This window comes from Martes martes (genome assembly GCF_963455335.1).
Source record: "Martes martes genome assembly, chromosome: 15".
Taxonomy (NCBI): Eukaryota; Metazoa; Chordata; class Mammalia; order Carnivora; family Mustelidae; genus Martes; species Martes martes.
In genome coordinates, this window is record NC_137903.1 from 14,659,946 (window position 1) to 14,677,351 (window position 17,406).

Sequence of the window (17,406 nt, forward strand, 5' to 3'; positions counted from 1 at the left end):
GACATCTTCCTGTGTTTCTGTAACACTGACAGGACTACTTACTGAGGGCCCTTGCTGGCTCTGGGGAACCCCTCAGTTTCACAGATGACAGTGAGGGAGAGGTTAAGGTGGGGAAGGGAGGGGCCACTTCATAAAAACCAGATCCCTAAATGAAATGATCGTCAAAATGTGTTTATGAAAGGACACCTCGGGTGCTTGGGTGGCTCAGTTGGTTAAGCGACTGCCTTCAGCTCGGGTCATGATCCTGGAGTCCCAGAATGGAGTCCCACATCCCCATATCCGGCTCCCTGCTCTGCAGGGAGTCTGCTTCTCCCTCTGACCTTCTCCTCTGTCATTCTCTCTCTCTCATTCTCTCTCTCACATAAATAAATAAAATCTTAAAAAAAAAAAAAAAAAGTACACCTAATTCCCTGGGGAGAAGAGAAGAGAGAATTCCTGTCTATCAATTCATCTCTACTTCTTTTTAAATATGTGACTCTTTTTATCTTTCTAGGCTTTTGGAGAAAGTAAAGGATAGTTTGGTATACTCTTGGGTATTTATCTCTTGGGATCTGATGTCCCTTGTCTCTTACTTGGGACCTTTGCCCCCAGAGCGCTCGTCTGTCTGCTGGAGTTCCATGCACTGGTATATTATCAACAACTGGGAGATTAACACGAGTAGCGTGTTACTAAGTAAGCTCTGGGAAGAGGAGACGTGTAATCTTTTCTACTACCTGAGTGTGAAACTTGGGTTAAGACTCTTAGCCACTCTGGGCCTCATTTTCCTCACCTGTAAGGTAGCCAAGTTGGACTCATCATGCCGGTGGTCCCTCCCTGTCCGTCATTCCCTGTTGCCCAGACTTTGTGTTCTGCCCTGGATTAGTGGCCATTCAGTGTAACAAGAGCAAAGCCTTGTGGAGTAGTTGGGTTCTTGAGATCTGATCAAAGGAGCTCCTGGGTGAATGAGCTTGTCCTTGGGATCGTAATAAAATCAACCTCATTGTTGACTGAACTGCTAGGGTAGAGGGTTGTGGAAGGAAGCCTTAAAGGAGGAGAAGAGGAGCAGGAGCAATGTCTCTGTCCCCTTCTTTCTGGTAAACAGTGGACAATGGAGTGGTCTGGAGAGTCAGCGGAATCATCGAACATTCCCAAATCTGTCTTCTTCACACTCGTGCATGAACACAATGGTTGGCTGCACGGGGGACATCTTTCGTCCCTTCTCATTATCCTGAGCCCACATGTGCGTGGCAGTATTCTAGCGAGCGATCCGTATCCTCCTCTTAGGGCAAACAGTACCACTCTGTTCAAGGCGGGGGATACTTTAACACTTCGTTTCCTTTTCCGTATGAAGCACCTTGAACTCTTGCCAACGATGAAGGCCAAATGAATGGATAATGCCATTTCTTTACATTTTTTCTTTCATTTAGCGAGATTTAAAAACAGCATGGCTAACATTTATGGGAGGCTCACTGTGTGGACAATGACAGTAAAATTTATTATCCAAACTGAGGTGCTCTGGAGAGTGTAAGGAGGGAGAACTGTGAATTATTAAGCGAGGACAGCTGGCACAAGTCAGAGGGTCTAGGCCCACTGGGTCAGGTGGTCTGTCCTCCCCAACCCCAACTAGGACCAGACTCCGGTGCTAAATTACTTTCAACGGAGTTAATCCCCGTAACCGTTTTACAAGATTGTTCTTATTGTTATTCCCATTTAATAGCAAAGGAAACTGAGAGTTAGATCTGTGGCGTGACCCTAGGACCAAAGCGCCATCCTTTGTAATTGGAACAGGAGCCCAAGGTTGACTTCTGAGCTGCCTGAGACCTTCCCAGTGACCGACATCTTCCACCATCTCCTGACTTCGGCCAGGCATGACAGACACGCACCCCTCATTAATTTGCCTTGCTTGGGGAAAGCAGATTTTTATCAAATGTGCTCATTTATAAAAGGGAAGCTTAGAAGAGTGTGTCAGACAGTTCTAACATTAAAAAAAAAAAAAGTAATAGGCTCTAAGCCTGTTTATATGGACACCAGATGCTGCAGGGCTCACTTAACATCCCCCCCCCCCACCCCAGCCCTGCCAGTGGTCCTTTGAAAATTTGGATGAAAGGGTTAAAGGGAACAATAGGAAAAGAGAACTTTCAAATAGTGTCCAAGAGTCCTCTAAGTTAGGAAAAAACATACTTTGTGTGTTTTGATGTTTCTTGGGCCAATGCATTTTTAACTTTGAATAGATGTTGAATGGGGTGTTTAAGAGGGATAATTTGATCATTTTGCTAGTATCAAAGCAAGTATTGCTTATTCTAAAATCTGTCATATTTGTTCCACTTCCCCCATCCCCCCTGTCTCCACTACTCTCCCCCTTACCCCTCCCCCTTCCTCTCAGAGTTAAGCAACCCTTTATTTTGGACAACACTATCACACACATGATTGAGTCAACAATTTATGGCTTTTAAAAATAGGGATTTTGTCCTCTCTTAGGTTTATTGTTTATCATAATCATCTTTCAAGTGAAAAGGCTAATTTACTCTTTCTATAGGAATATTTTAAGCTTGATTATCATAATATTACAGCTGCCTGAAAAGGTCTAAAATGGGACATTGACCTTGAATGTTTTCTGCATTTAGCTCATGGTGCTTAACATTCAGGAAAGAATATAACTGCAACTCACTTATTAACGTATAATCTCAAAATGTTAACTATTGCTCTGTAAATATATGCCATACAGGTTATAGAAAGCTCGTAGGATACTAGAAAATGCATCTAGTAATTCACCAGGGTACATATGTTGGAAATACAGTGTAACTAAAGTTGCTTTTCCCATTGGAGCTGCTATAGTTTATAACTTAATCTTTCCTGATATTTTACCATGTATCTCATTAGCTTGATGAAATGAAAGTGAAATAATCCCAAATTAATTAAACAGAAACCGAACTGTCTCTGTTACTTTCTCTGTCTTCCTTGGATTCCCACTCCCCCCACCCCCACTTTCACAGACCCTGAGAAAAGAGTTTTTGGTGTGTTACAGAGGTGAGGTAATTGCTCCCCAGAGAATGGGCTTTTTACATGGACTTGGTAATTTGGGAATGGGATGGATTTATAGGACAAGAGGTTTGTCAAAAGGCGAGGTTTTTATTAGTGCTTCTGTGGAAGTGATCACTTTCAGTCGAAATGATTGCTTCTTGCCAATCGAGACAATAATTTAAATATCAAAGCCTGTGCCCTAGAAATGAAAGGCAGCAAAAGATGAGGTATGATGAATTGACGGAGGTTTGGTGGTGATGGAGAGGAAAGTAGTCATACTGACTCCGAAAGTAGTCTTCACATTCCCACCGGGAAAGGTGTGTTCTTAAGCAGGTTTAAAGCATAAAAGCAATCCCAATGCACAGATGAGGAAAAGAGGGGTAGGTAAATGAGGTGACCTGCTCGGGGCCATCCAGGTCATCAGAGGTTGCAGAAGGGATCCTGGTGTCTAAGCCTCCTGTTTGCCCAGCAGGATTCTTTTTGCAGGGATGTTCATTTGTGGCTTTTCTTTTAGAGTTAAAGATCATAGTTTGTAGTAGTCTTGACTTGCTTTTTGCATTATGGTACATTATACTATACACAAGCTATCAAAGACAGCAGGGAAGATGGTTCAAAGAGTTAAAGAGCTTTTTTAAGGGTTTCTGGTCTTGGGGAAAGATCCACAAAGGTAGGTTAGAAAGCCATCTGAAAATCTAAATTTGTTATGCCTTGTTGAGTTTTAAATATTTAACAAATGACAGATGTGCAATATAAAATAAAATTTGCTTCAAAAATAGTGTGACAACTAGAAGCATTTTAAGACAGATTAGTCCTGTTAATTTTCACAAAAGGAAGATGGGAACTGAAAGTAGCTGTTAATATGCAGTAATGGCAAGATGAAACATTTCTCATCATCTCTTTGCAGCATAAGAATTCACTGTTAGAATGTTTTGGGAAAGGATTCTGATTAAAATACAGTAAAATTTCCAGTACAGTAAACAGGAAGCTACGTGCTGTTTGCACTTGAGTTTTGCTTGTTGCCATTCTGTTCTTTCAAATGGAAATGAAGTATATTTTCTGCTGGTGTCTGTGCAGGAGTTAGGGCCTGAGGATGAAGTTGTCTGGGTATTTGTGACTGGATTGTTTAAGGAAAAAGAGATTGAAACTATGCATGGCCCCATGGCCTGGTGCATAATAGATGGATATTAACTAATTGATTAATATTCCGTGTGAAATAGTCCTAAGAGGTTCTTTCATTTAGTCCCATTTTTTTTTTCCTGCTTTGGGTAGACTCCTTGTGGTAAGATTGTGAAGTGTATTGACTGATTAGCAAAATGTGTTTAGTCGAGGCTGTTTAATTTGTTTGTTTCATTTTTTCCCCATATCCTTTGTTGTTGAGATTCTAGAAGATGTATGCTCAGTATTGCCCATGATGTGTGTATTTCCCGTGATTATCCACTGTTTCCTCCTTCAAGGTGAGAAAACTGTGGCTAGGGAAGATTCTGGAGATGACTAAGCTGCGTATTTATAAAATATTCTGGAAGCTGTCTTGCAGGTTTAGTGCAGTAGATATTATTTTAAATTTCAAATTGGTTAAACTGGATTCAAGACAGTCTATGTAATCTTAGGTCCTTGACTTGCAAAGGTGACACTTTGATCCCAAAGGGAACATACAGATCCGTGTATGTATATACACTGGTATATTTCTGGTCGTTCAGAAAGCAGCTAGCTCAGTGGACACTGTACCTTGCACTGATGAAATATGGTTAGTGAGAGATCAGTGGGGACGATGCGCTGTCTGTTTGTACTTGTGTCTCTGTGAGCACAGAAGAGACTGACACACGGAAGAGTCTAAACATGTCTAAAATATATACCAGTGAGATCCAGTGGTTCCTAATGGGGCAAATCAGTACCCAAAAGGAAATAAGAAAATTCTGGGAAGTAAATGATGACTACTATGAAATGTGGTGATTTAAGGTCCATCGGTAAATAATTGACTACAAATCTTGTCTTTAAAAGGACATTTCAAAGGAGTAATAAACAGGTTCTGTCACAGCGTGATAATGCAAAGAAACTGAATACAGTGCGGCATTCTGCACAGGTGCAAAATCTGAATGTATTGAGTGCTTTAAGGTGGGTTGAGTACATAAAATTATTATTTTTTTAAAGTGTCTTTAGGAAAAAATTAAAAAGAAACTCTGTTTTGGGGACATTGTTTAAAAATGTATACAACTGGATCTATTAATCACCCTGAGAATTTTAGTTTGTTCAGAAATGTAGATAATAATCTTTGAACCAAAGATGTTTTTCTTTCATTCTGATGCTATATTAGCTTCCATATTTCTTTAATTCTATTTTGGAAAAATCATGTTTTTATTTCAAATGCCTCTTTATTTATTTTTTTAATTATAAAATGATTACATGTCTCATTTTAGATTGAATAGACAATCCTTTTTTTTGGGAGGTGGTGTCTGCAGAATGCTTGGATTTTCTTCTACATCTCAAAGCTCTTTTAATTCACTGCTCACAACCAAATTTACATCTTAATTGCAGAGTTCACATTTAACAATATAGACAGCATAATGCTACTGGTAATTAAGCTTTTACTACCTGCTTTTATACACTATTCTCAGGCACAGTTTTTGCTGTGTGAGTTCTCATCTAAAAACTTGTAAGAATTTAGACCACAAATAAAAGGAATCAGGCCCATATCTTAGATATGGTCAAATACATGGCAGGAAAATTGCTTTCTTCTGTGGGGGGGACAAATCAGGTCTGTCATTTTTACATTCTGAATTTTAATGTGGCTGCTCTATTTTAGTGTTTTGTTTTCTTAAAGACCTAGAAAATCTGAAAGGGTTGAGAGAGAGTTGAGTTCTGATTTAGTGACTTCAACACACACTGAATATCTGAACTCATTTATTTTGATCTCAAAGATTATACTATTTATATCGGGGAACACTTAAGATGCAAAAGGTTGGTAGCAGTAGAGCTAAATTACATCAAAATTGTGGGTCTTCCACTCTCCATAAGGGAGCAGTTTGCCATCAATGGCTGGCATCTATTCCAATATATTTGCTAGTATAAAAGAGCCTGTAGTTCCAAGTAGGACCTAAGAAAACTCTTTGTTATATGAAAACTAAGAACACATCCTACATTATTGAAGGGAAAATAACCTTCTCTTCTTATATCCTTAAAAAAAATTTTTTTTTTGATTGAGAATTCTTAGTTTGCCTAAATTGTTATCTCTTTGAAACTATTCCTTATAATGACCAGACTGTGTGATGATTTACAAAACGTTTCTGGGTTGATTTTTTTTTTTTTTTAAGCATTCAGGGTGTGTTATGTATAGAAACAAATATGTACACTGCATTTTATTTGGAAACTGATGTTTTGGGTAAAATCATATACATTTGTATATGCCTTCCAGTTTGGAAGCTTGTATTGAAATAAGTATGTGATTAAGAACACTTAGTGCACGGTGTAGTAATGCTCTCCAGGCAAGGGGGCGGGCGCGGGGCGGGGGGTAACGCAGTCTGTATTTGGTCAAAATGCACTGAGATGGATTTAATGTACTATTTCCCCTACAGCCCTCAGACCCCCACCCCTGTAACTGGAGAAGCCAATTTGTCCTAGAGTTGTTTACCTTTGCTTTGAAAAGCTATGCCTTGTGCATCTGTATGTAGAGAGACAGCAGGTAAAGAAATGTTTACACATATAATTTGCATAGGCATCCTCTCAGTTTGTAGGGAAGCACTATTTCCTCTTCTGTAGTTGTGCAAAACTGCATTCCACCTCCGGGAGGACCATCCCAGGGGCTCACACGCCCGAGCAATTTAGAAGACTGTCTTTGATTTTTCAAAATGCCCGGTGTGGAGCAGGGAACCAGGAACAGACGCGATTACGAATAAACGGGGGGCAAGTACGGCACTCCAGCAGCAGCGGCCCCCGGGGGTGTGAAACACAGACCACGGCAGGACAAACTTAATTCTCTACCTTCCGCAGAATCCTCTCCCGAATGGACGGAGAGTGTGCGTGCGTTCTTCTGTTCAAGGCAAAATGGGTCTCGGGGTGGACACCCGAGACAAATCCCTCCAGTGCCTAGAGAGTTAAGTTAGTTAGGTTTCTTTTGTAGCTTCCCAGAAAAAGAGAGAAAGACAGAGAAGAGAACGCACGGTGCCTCCCGGGAGCGTTCCGATCGCCGCCGCGGTCCCCGCTCCCTCTCCCTCGCCGCTCGCGGTGCCCAGTCCCCGCGGCTCTCCGCGCCCTGCCTACCTGCCCGGCTCCGCTCGCCGCCGGCAGCCTCCCGTCGCCTCCCTCCTGATTGGGCAGACGCCCCCCAATCGGCTGCGCGGCTGGGCCGGTGGGACTGCATATGTAAAGCCCTACTTCATATTAATAAGCTCCAATCGGGGCTTTAAGTCCTTGATTAGGAGAGTGTGAGAGCTTTGGTCCCAACTGGCTGTGCCTATAGGCTTGTCACTAGGAGAACATTTGTGTTAATTGCACTGTGCTCTGTCAAGGAAACTTTGATTTATAGCTGGGGAGCACGAATAATGGTTGCCGGTCGCACATGGATTCGGTAGAACTTTGCCTGCCTGAATCTTTTTCCCTGCACTACGAGGAAGAGTAGGTACCTTTTTCTTTCCTTTTTAAAACTCGCCGTGGGGGTGCGTGTGCGGGGGTGGGCAGAGTGTATCTTTGCACACGGATTCAGGTAATGCCCTGGGTACGATGTGTGCACGAGTGCTTGTTTGTGTCTGTCTTGTGCCTTTTGTGTTGAGGGTGATCTCCTAATTCAGTAAGTCGAGAATTGTTCTCTGACTACAATGTTACCTTTGAGGCAAAGCTCAGTGACTGTCAGTAAAACAGCTGTGTGACAGTCACTTCTTATTCAGGTGCTAAGAATAGGCACTTGGCACAAATGCTTAGTGAACTGTTAAAATGCATCTTTTACTAGGACCCATTTTCCCAAGGAAAGATGTTTTAAAATACAATATTCAAAATGATTTATACTATTGAGTGCCTCTTATGTATTTGCAGTTTGACAGATATTTTCAGCTCCCTGTCATTTCTTACCGCACAGAGTTAGAGGCAAAATTGCACATTTACTAATTCTCCTTCAGAGAACAATTTAAAAACTAGCCCTGTGCAATTCAGGGCTAGAATAATGTTATTTGCATGGTTAGCGTTAAGTCAGCACTTAACTGACAAATCAGTCCATTAAGTAACATGAGATTTTCACACATTATAAATATTTAAGGGGAGGGAAAAAAAAAAAACTAAAGAAGAAACAGTAGTGACTTTTAAAATTTCCCCTTGAACAGACGATGTTGAGATTGTGGATTTGTGTCATGTATCACGTCCAGAAAATAGGGAAAAGTACTTTTGTTCTTAGGTGCAGTTTAATTCGGATTCATGAATATCTTTATGCACATGGATTTGTGTGTATATGTGTATATATATATCGGTATCTATATCTTTGGAACACTAGAGGTGGGGGAGAAGTGGATGGTGTAGGACAAGTAAATTAGGCATTCTTGTGTAGATGAGCAGGTCATAAACTTAATTTCAGCCCACTGTTAAGATAACGTATTAGTCTACCCTGAGACCTGTCCCTGGATCATCTTTCTGTTGAGTCAGTTATACCGCTCTGCTTTCACATTACAGTAATACCAACTGTTATAATTCTGAAAAGAGTGCTCTTGGCAAACATCTCTCTACAGATTGTGAAGAAAATCTGAAACTCTCGACGAGGAGGTAGTGCATTATAGGTAGATGTCCACTAGCTGTCCTTCGTGACTGCGTATTGCATTGCTTTGTAATTAAGTAAGAGATGAAAAGTGACTCGCACTGTCAGTGGCTGCTCGTGTGTGTAGGGGTGTGAGTGTGTGTGGATCTGTCTCTGCACGCTTGCACGTGCCCCCACACGCACGCTCTTGCACACTCACATACACACTCGCGCAAGGGCTATTCTCCAAGAGATGGGCGTAGGAGGGACTGAAAGCTGGCAAGGTTGCATCCAGTTCGACAGACTCACGGCCAGAAACAACCTTAAATTGTGTGAAAATAAAAATGAGAAATAAACAAAGGTAGGACTGCCCACTCAAGTGGGGCTTGAAGGTTAGTGCACCTGGGGTCGTAGAACTGGAGGGTGTAAATGTCTTCCTGTCAGGGAGAAGGCGTTCTCCACGCTCACCCAGGTTCTGAACTTTCTCCCGTGAATAAATAAACAAAACAAACTTTAAAAATCCCCCAGAGGCTTCTTTTTAAAGTAGTTTTCTTGAATTTAACTTCTTATAGCTAATTTGAATAATTAGTTTAGATAAGCCTCTTAAAGCAGATGCATTTAAATGAAATCAGGGCACATGTCCTTTTGGCTTTGGCGCAAGATTCAAACTAGCTTTCTTTTTGGCTCCATTAAAAGTCATCTTTAAAAAATACAGATTTATTGTCTGGATGCAGTTCTGATGGTTACGTGGTTCACTGGACAGACAGAAAGATCTAATGCTAAGCAACGCATCTGCCTCTCTGTCTCAATTAATAAACCACAGAATTTATACATGCTATTAATATTCATAGTAATTGTACTGGGTTAAACCCTATCACGTGTGTGTATACATAGAAATGAAACCAGAGTTATGCAGTTTCAGAGGAAAATATTAGGCAATTTCTGTTTTGGAGGCTGTTAAAGATTTGTACAATTTATTGACCACCATTAGGAGAGCCTAAAATGTTAACCTATAACTATGTGTTTTTTATTTTAGGAAATGTGCCAGCACATTAAAGAACACAATACTTGAGAGCTTGTTTCACATTTAATAGCAGTAATAACTGATAGCATAAATAGATGAAAATAATATATCTGCTCATTTTGACATATGTGTCCGTCTAATCATTCTAAATGAGTGTGCTCATCACATGAATCCCTTTCAACCTCTGATTAAAATGTAACATTGACTACAGGATTATAGAGCGGACTTAATTTTACTGACTGTTTTAACAGTTGTCACAGCTGTTGGAAGAAGGAAAGGCAATTGAAACACTCCAAAACAGGCAAGGCGAGGAGGGAGCAGTTTAGTAAATTCAGCCTGATCATTGCAATCCCAGCATTGCAAATGAAACAGATTTGTGTTTTAAAATTCCTCTTTGGAGCTATGCAAGTTTTATTTTGTAAGGCCCACTCTTCCTGTGTCTGGGTTTGTTGTTGTTGTTTTTCCCCTCGGCCTTGTCTCTCCTTATTAACAGCAAAATGTAAATTGAAACACAACTATCCAAAAGTAATACTGTAATGTCAAAATGTATGAGATGAAAATAGGCAGGAAGAAAAAATTTATACAGTAACAACAACAACAGCAAGCCTAACTCCGAGCGGATACAATTTTTTTAGGAAAAGGAGCTTGCCTAAATCACTTTAGATGGGATATTATTTGAAAACTATGAACAGACACTTTAAGTTTATTTTTTTAAGGAAGAACACCTAAACTCCAGACTTAGGGCTCATATTACTTTTCCTCCTGTTTCTTCTCTGTAAATCTGTTGAAAACACCTGCAGCCTTAAAGGGAGGTGGTGTAGGTGGGGTTTTCAGATGATTTCTTTGTAAATTGCTGGAAGTGACAACTAGCTGCACTTAGGGGTGAGTGTTCTTGAGCGGCAGAATCTTGTAACCTTGCCCATCCCTGCCCTAAAGCGAACAGATTAATTCTATTTTTCTGAAAATTTAATAGCCATTGTACATATCCCAAACTATAGATAGTCAAGATAGCCAGACAGTGTGTATTATGTAATATGTGATTTTCTCCTTCGAGTAAGCAAAAATAAGTGTTCCTGAGTTAATGGAATAAATGTGGGATGGGAGTGGTGGGTAAATGATGGGCACCCCATGTTTCACCAGCCCTTTGTGTCAGTATATTTATGGATTACCTTATAAACATTTGGTGGTTAAGTTTAGAAATCCTCCTTTTGACAGAAAGGGCTGGAAAACAGCTTTCCCTTTCCTGGGCAGAGGCAAGGGTGATGGTGTTGGCTGGTTCTTATAGTGATGGTTTCTCATCTTAATGTGTTTATGGCACTGCTGCTTTATTTACTGAGCCTTGTGTGTTGCAGCGGTAATTAACCCATGTTATTAGCAAAGCCCTTGTGGATATCCATTAATTCTCTTGCATGGATGATCATTTTTCCAGTGTTTTCCCCCCAATAAGGTATCATTGTTCTTCTTCTTTTTTTTTTTAATTCTAAATTGATGGCCTTTGATATATTTCTTTGATTTAATCTGACCTGTAATATATATTGACCATCTTATTAAAAAGGATATTGTAATTCTGTTTTTAAAAATACTCATAGAAGCTGGAGAAAAGATTTTTTTTTCCCCCTTTGGTTTTTCTTTTCAAAGTCAAAAAGAAAAGAAATTAAGGTTTAAAAAGGAAATAATACAGGAAATCAGGTTTAACTCCAGGTTTTCCAGGTTTTAGAATTTACGATAATTTGGGTCTTTGAGGTCTTTGAATCAGATTTTTACTTAGTTAATAACACTTTAGGCATTTTTTATAAAATATCGAGCCAGCAGAAAAATACTTGTGCTTCCTGTGCTGAGAAAAGATAAGGACCATCTCATTAGCTGGGCCATACTTTTGCAATTAATTTTAGATACATGGTGCTATTCATCAAAGAGGGCAGGTAACTTCTCTATGAGTCTTTTTAACAATACTTTCACAATACCTTACTCCTGGAAGATCTACAGACAAAGAAGAGACCTTTCTTTTGGGAGGTAGGCATAATGCCCAGTCTCAAGTCCATATCACTTGTGAAAAATCCCTCAACATTTGTTTTAGCCTAGTGACTAAAGAAAAAAAAAAAAAAAATATTTGTTTTACTTTCAAAGTGCTGTGCAGCACGGAAGGTTTGGCTTATAGGATTTCATAAAACAAATTCAAATCTGTGCCCATGGTTGATACTTGGTCAGACAAGTGGCAATTAATGGCAATGATTTCTGTGAAACCAGTTAATATCAAATAAACTTTTTAGAACCACCTCTGAAGCATTTGGAAATAGAGAAGAGCATCAGAGGTATTTCAATAGAACTCTAAAGTCATTGCAGTAGCTGAGCTTGGCTTGGAATTTTGCTTCATAGCAAATTCATGGAAGAGAGAAACAATACAACGTTGATCTGTTCTAAGTGCATATGAGCTCCGGCCCTCGCCAGCTCTCTGGAGAAAATCTTTGATTACACTGGTCCAGTTTGTTCAGTTTTTATCTCTTTTACATCCACTGGCCTTGTATTAAATTGTCATTGTCCTAAAGCACATGAGATAGAAATGAATTGCAGTTTGCGACGTTCTCTGACAGTGAAATATTTAGGTTCTCTTTCTCCAATCATACTTATGTGTATATTTGATAGTGCAGGGATGACACCAGGCATCTCTGCCGCTTCTCATTCTCCTTACTGCATTTGGTATGCTTTGCTGTTGATTATTTTCACCGCCGTGTGTGTATGGATATGCGTGGTCTGGACTATTACAAATACATCAGTACACACATCGTACTTTAAAATCCAGAGCAGTCCATAGAATACACTCACGTGTGTGTTTGCATGTATAGATGCACGTGAAATACATACCTCTATGGGAAGAGGTAGGCTGCTAACAGTACTCATTACATTTATATAATAAAGTGAATCTCAGGTATTTTTCAGATCGATTAGTTGCCAGTTCAATTTGCCAGGCATGATTTTAACCTGGAATTCGTGTTTCGGGTATTTGCCAGGTCTGATTTTAAACTGAATGGGATTAACTATACAGAAAGACAGGTTAACAGGTAACCTAATAACTCGATTTGTTTCTGATTTTATGAATTTTTAACTGCTATCCTTCCTAAATTCAAAGCTGGTAATCATAAATGATTTGTAAAATAGGAAATAAGCTACTAATATTAAATGCATAATTTAATGGTTTGGGCCCATGTCCAAGAAATAGTTTTGAATCAGCTCTTGGGCTACATTCTTTTTTTTTTTTTTTTTAATTCAAGGGCCTGACAAATATATCTGAATGTAAACATGATAGCTCTCAGATAAATGCATAAATAGGAATTTTATTTATCTGTATTACATAAATATGTCATTTCCTCATTTTTTTCCTTTTTTTTTCCTGAAAGCAAATATAGAAGACTAGTAAGTGTTCTATTTCTCTAAAGTACATCACAGATTTCAGAATTTTTGAATTTTACTCGAAGGGGTAAGTTTAGAGATCTGTGATTTTGCTTAGTAAATCTGAATGAGTGTTTAGGAAGAACACTCAGCCAACTGCTCTTTGTGTTGTAATTCTTGTTCTTATTTATATTCTGGTTTAAATTCCTGGATTCATTTCCTGTCTTTACTTGTATGTATAGCACTTAAACAAATTTAATGTTTCTCTCTCTTCTTTTAAATCCTACTGTTTCTTTTTGCCAATCCATCAGATCAGAGTTAGCTTCTTTATTATCTGAGGGTGATAAGTGACAGCCTTTGCCTTTTGAAGGATTTACCTGGCATCTCATTCTTGTTTCAAGTCCATTTCAGACTTCTATTTTCTAAGATCTAGGAAACCTCAGCTACTAAAAATAATTTCCATTCAGAGTTTTTTAGCAAACACATCTTTCCTCTCTACTTTTTCTTGACAGAAGTGCCAGGTGTTTCTTTTTCTCTGATTTGGACACTATTTCTCATTATTTTCCAAATGTATTTTCTAGTCAGTTATACCAAACCATCAAATTGAGAGGATTGAGATTTTGTGGTAGTGGTGGTGTGCGTGCGTGTATGTGTTCGCATGCACATGTGTACACATGCATGGATCAGTCCCCTTTTTATTGAAAAAAAATTTTTTAAATGTTTGGAGGAAACTTGCTTTTTATGTTTTGATTTCTTCAGATGCCATGCCATCTTAATTTATGGCAACAAATGTATATTTGGAAGAGAACTCACTAAGGCAAAGCATTCAAAGAAAAGGTGCAGTTTTAAATAAAAGGACTTCTCCCTGGTCCATCGGAGTGCACTTCGGTATACTGGCATGGACCTGTGTGTGCCTTTGAATAGAGAGATATGCAACACCCAGCCCTGTGCGTCAGAAATGCAACCTATGGCTGTAGCTTTGGCACTTAAAATCTCTTTACTGCTTCAAGTGTGAAACTCATGGAGAGCCTACCTAAGATTAGATTACGTTGTTTAAAAAAAAAAAAAAAAAAAAAGAACTTCAAAGTAAATTTATATTTTAATTTTAAAAGGCAGTCTTTGTCCTATATATTCTTCTGTGCTTTCTCATACTGCTGAGAGTGACACAGAACTGCATATATACTTTTCATCATTTTGATTGGAAGTACACATTATGTGTAATATGCCTTGGCAGTACTTACCTAGCCAAAGAAAACAAATTAATACTAGGCATACTGAAGGCTGTCAGGCATATCACAGTTGTGTCAATTTAACTTTGCTTCATCATACACCTTCTCCACAAACAATTGGTTCAGATGGTACTAAATAAAAGGGGAGCTACCGATAAATTCTCCTATCATATCAGAGATTGATGGCTAGGAGAAGTGTAATGAAAACCAGCCTGCTCGCCTACTTCTCTTTAAAACTCTGTGGGAATACAGACAGCATAGACAATAACGAGTTTTGTACCAAAAAAAAAAAAAAAAAACAACCAAAAACCAGGAGTGGGGGAGGATAACTTAAACATGGTCAAATCTTTCTACTCTCTTGGAAGTAACAAAGGGATTTATTGTTTTAAAAGTCTCTGAAGTGGTGAGCCTCCGTTGCTCCTGAGTGTGAAGTAAATAAAGACTTTAAGAAGTGGAGAATCGGAAGGAGCATGGGCAATCCATCTTTAACAAGGGACGTCTCTTTTTGTTGCACTTTGCATGCATTTTCTGAGGAAGATAAAAGTCTTGGGCGTTCTTTTCGTATGGCTTATTCAAAATGCAAAAAGAAAAATGAAATTTGAAAAAGAACTTGTGCACAGAAAATAAGCAGATGCATATTAACTTTTTTCCCTTCCATGGTCAGAATGGTTCCCTCGCACATGAAAAATTGAATTTTTCATCGATCCTAGGAAGGTTTTGCTTATTTATAATGGCTTTTGAGAATTTCAACAAAAGGCACGTTAAATAAATGCTCACTTTTAATGCTTACCATGTGAATGGAAATGTTTTAAAAGGTGTTCTTTTCAAGGCAGTTATTATATTTACATTTTAGAGTTGTAAGAATTTATTTTACTTTGAAAAGTGTCTAAAATTATATCCACAGTTAGCAAAAATAGCAAGTAATGTGAAAAATTATAGAGACCAAGGTACTTATTTAGAGAAAAAAATTCAGATATGAGGTTCTTTAATCAATTGCCTTTTGCCCTCTTTAATTCCAAATTATCACAGAACTTGAACTTCTCCAAAAATGTAAGCTGGCTGTGTTAAATTAGGTTCATTTTCCCATAAGTGAAGGACTCCTCTGACAATGCTTTCTTCATCATCATTAATCTATTAAAACAGATCAGGTATTTTCAGGAGGACTATTGTGTTTGCAACCCATTGTTCATGACCCAAGAAAGGGAAAGGTACGTATGGTTGATGAGACTCGTGTCTTTTTTTCTATGAGGAAGTAACTGTATGCAGTTGGTGCTGGGTCCAGTAAGTGACAGAAGCATCCCTTTATCCATAGACTTAAATGAGACCTGCCTCATCAGTTATGGGATCGTAGTGTCACAGCTGGAAAAGCAACCATCAGCTGAATTGTACTGAACTCCACACTTGGCTTATTCCTCTTCCTGCTCTACACGTCTAAGGAGAGGCTCATTCTGTTCTTGGAGTCTAGACAGAATCAGGAGTTGGGCTCAGGTGGGAGCATGTGGCCGCCTTTTTCTGTCCTCTCCTAGCCATTCAGCACAAGGAGGTGAGGAACAAATGGCTAATTTATGCACAGGAGCCCAAGCAGAGATTCTTTCCCAGGGTCAGAAATTTATTATTCAGTTGTTCAAGTACATTTTAGATTTCTCTTATGTTCTATAAATGTCATTGTTGTCTTTCATGCTCCAAAGAACTTCCCATAAATGATGAGGTGTGTCTCTCAATTCGTATGAACCATGAACTGGCCTAAGCATTTCTTAATAGATAGAAATGGAGAGCAGATCACCTGCCCAGGTTGGCCTGGGTGATGATTCGTTCCTCATACCTTTATATGGAACTGTTCAGTTGGTTAAGTCTGAAGAATGAGAAAGGTACGAAGAGGTTATACACTCAAATTGTATTTAAAAAAATTTTTTTTTTATTTCCTTATAGTGAACAAAACTTTAATGTCTAGAGCATTTATGAGGGTTGTAATGATTGGAAAATCTGTCCTGAGAATGTGGTCACCATATGTGACAGCCTTGCTTTCTATCTTGTCTTCAGTTTATGGGGTAAGTTCGGTGATATTGTCTATTGTCTTACTCTGCTTATGTAATGAACCTCTCTTCGTCCACACTGAGATAATCTGAAAGGTGGGGGAAATCCCTGCTCAGCTCTAAAAAACTTCCCTCAACCCCTTCCATGGCAGCGATATTTTCTTTTAAAATGTCTGTTTCTATTCATCTGTTTTGCTAAGGGATCATTTACTTTGATTAAAGGTAAGTACGTGGGATTCATCCGTATTTGCATACACAGTGTATTCTAACCCCCTCTCGAATTCCAACGGACTTGCCATCAACTTTTCATATTTGTTTTCCTTTGTTTCTGTTTGTCGTCCATTCTAGTTGAGCGCTTTTATGGTGTTTTCTTGATTGTTGTCAGTTTGGGGTACTCACTGCTGACATTTTTGTTAAGTTAATGTCCCAGCGCAAAAACCCGTGGCAGCCTGGAGTCTGGCTACAGGGCGTGGAGGATACAACTTCTGTGTGATTGTGTGTAAATACAGTTAGTTAGTTGGGGGTTTATCAGATAGCCTGGCAGAAAGAGAGAGGAGCAGTACAAACTGTTTTCAGTAACTGTGCTGTTCATACACCTGATAAGATTGAGAGAGCTTTTCGAAATGCTGATAGGCTTTGAATAAGAAAAGAATAATCACTCTGCTACTGGCACCAGCTTATCGGGAACGAAGTAAAATGCCAACACTTTTACATTAGCAAAAGTAAATGTTTTAGACACTCTGTGCCTTTTTTCATTCAAGTTAAATAGTAAGGCTGCTTTTGAGTGGGCCGTAATGAAAAGCAGGATTTATTACCTTGACTAAATTACAGGTGAATATGTTGATAAAGGAAACTTCAGCATCACCAGCAGCTTCTTTGATAAGCAGGTGCATCGAGGCTGTACATTCTCTGGAGAAATTAAGTATGCCTTTTCCCACTCCAGTTCTATTAAACATCATTTCTGATGTTAGAAGATGCAGTTATGTCCTGTGTCAATCGAGTCCCCTTGTTTTCCAGCAGAGG

At 39.1% G+C, this 17,406-nt stretch overlaps 1 protein-coding gene across 2 annotated transcripts in view; it reads left to right on the top strand.

Moving 5' to 3' along the window:
* Positions 1–7,552: 7,552 nt before the first annotated feature.
* Positions 7,553–17,406, top strand: part of ESRRG (estrogen related receptor gamma) — a gene marked incomplete at its 5' end in the record, with an annotated part of 226,247 nt that continues 216,393 nt past the window's right edge. For both annotated transcript variants that reach the window (XM_080824296.1, XM_080824297.1), the window contains one exon: positions 7,553–7,608. In XM_080824296.1, coding sequence (XP_080680422.1) covers positions 7,553–7,608 — 56 coding nt within the window. The remainder of the gene's footprint in view (positions 7,609–17,406) is intronic.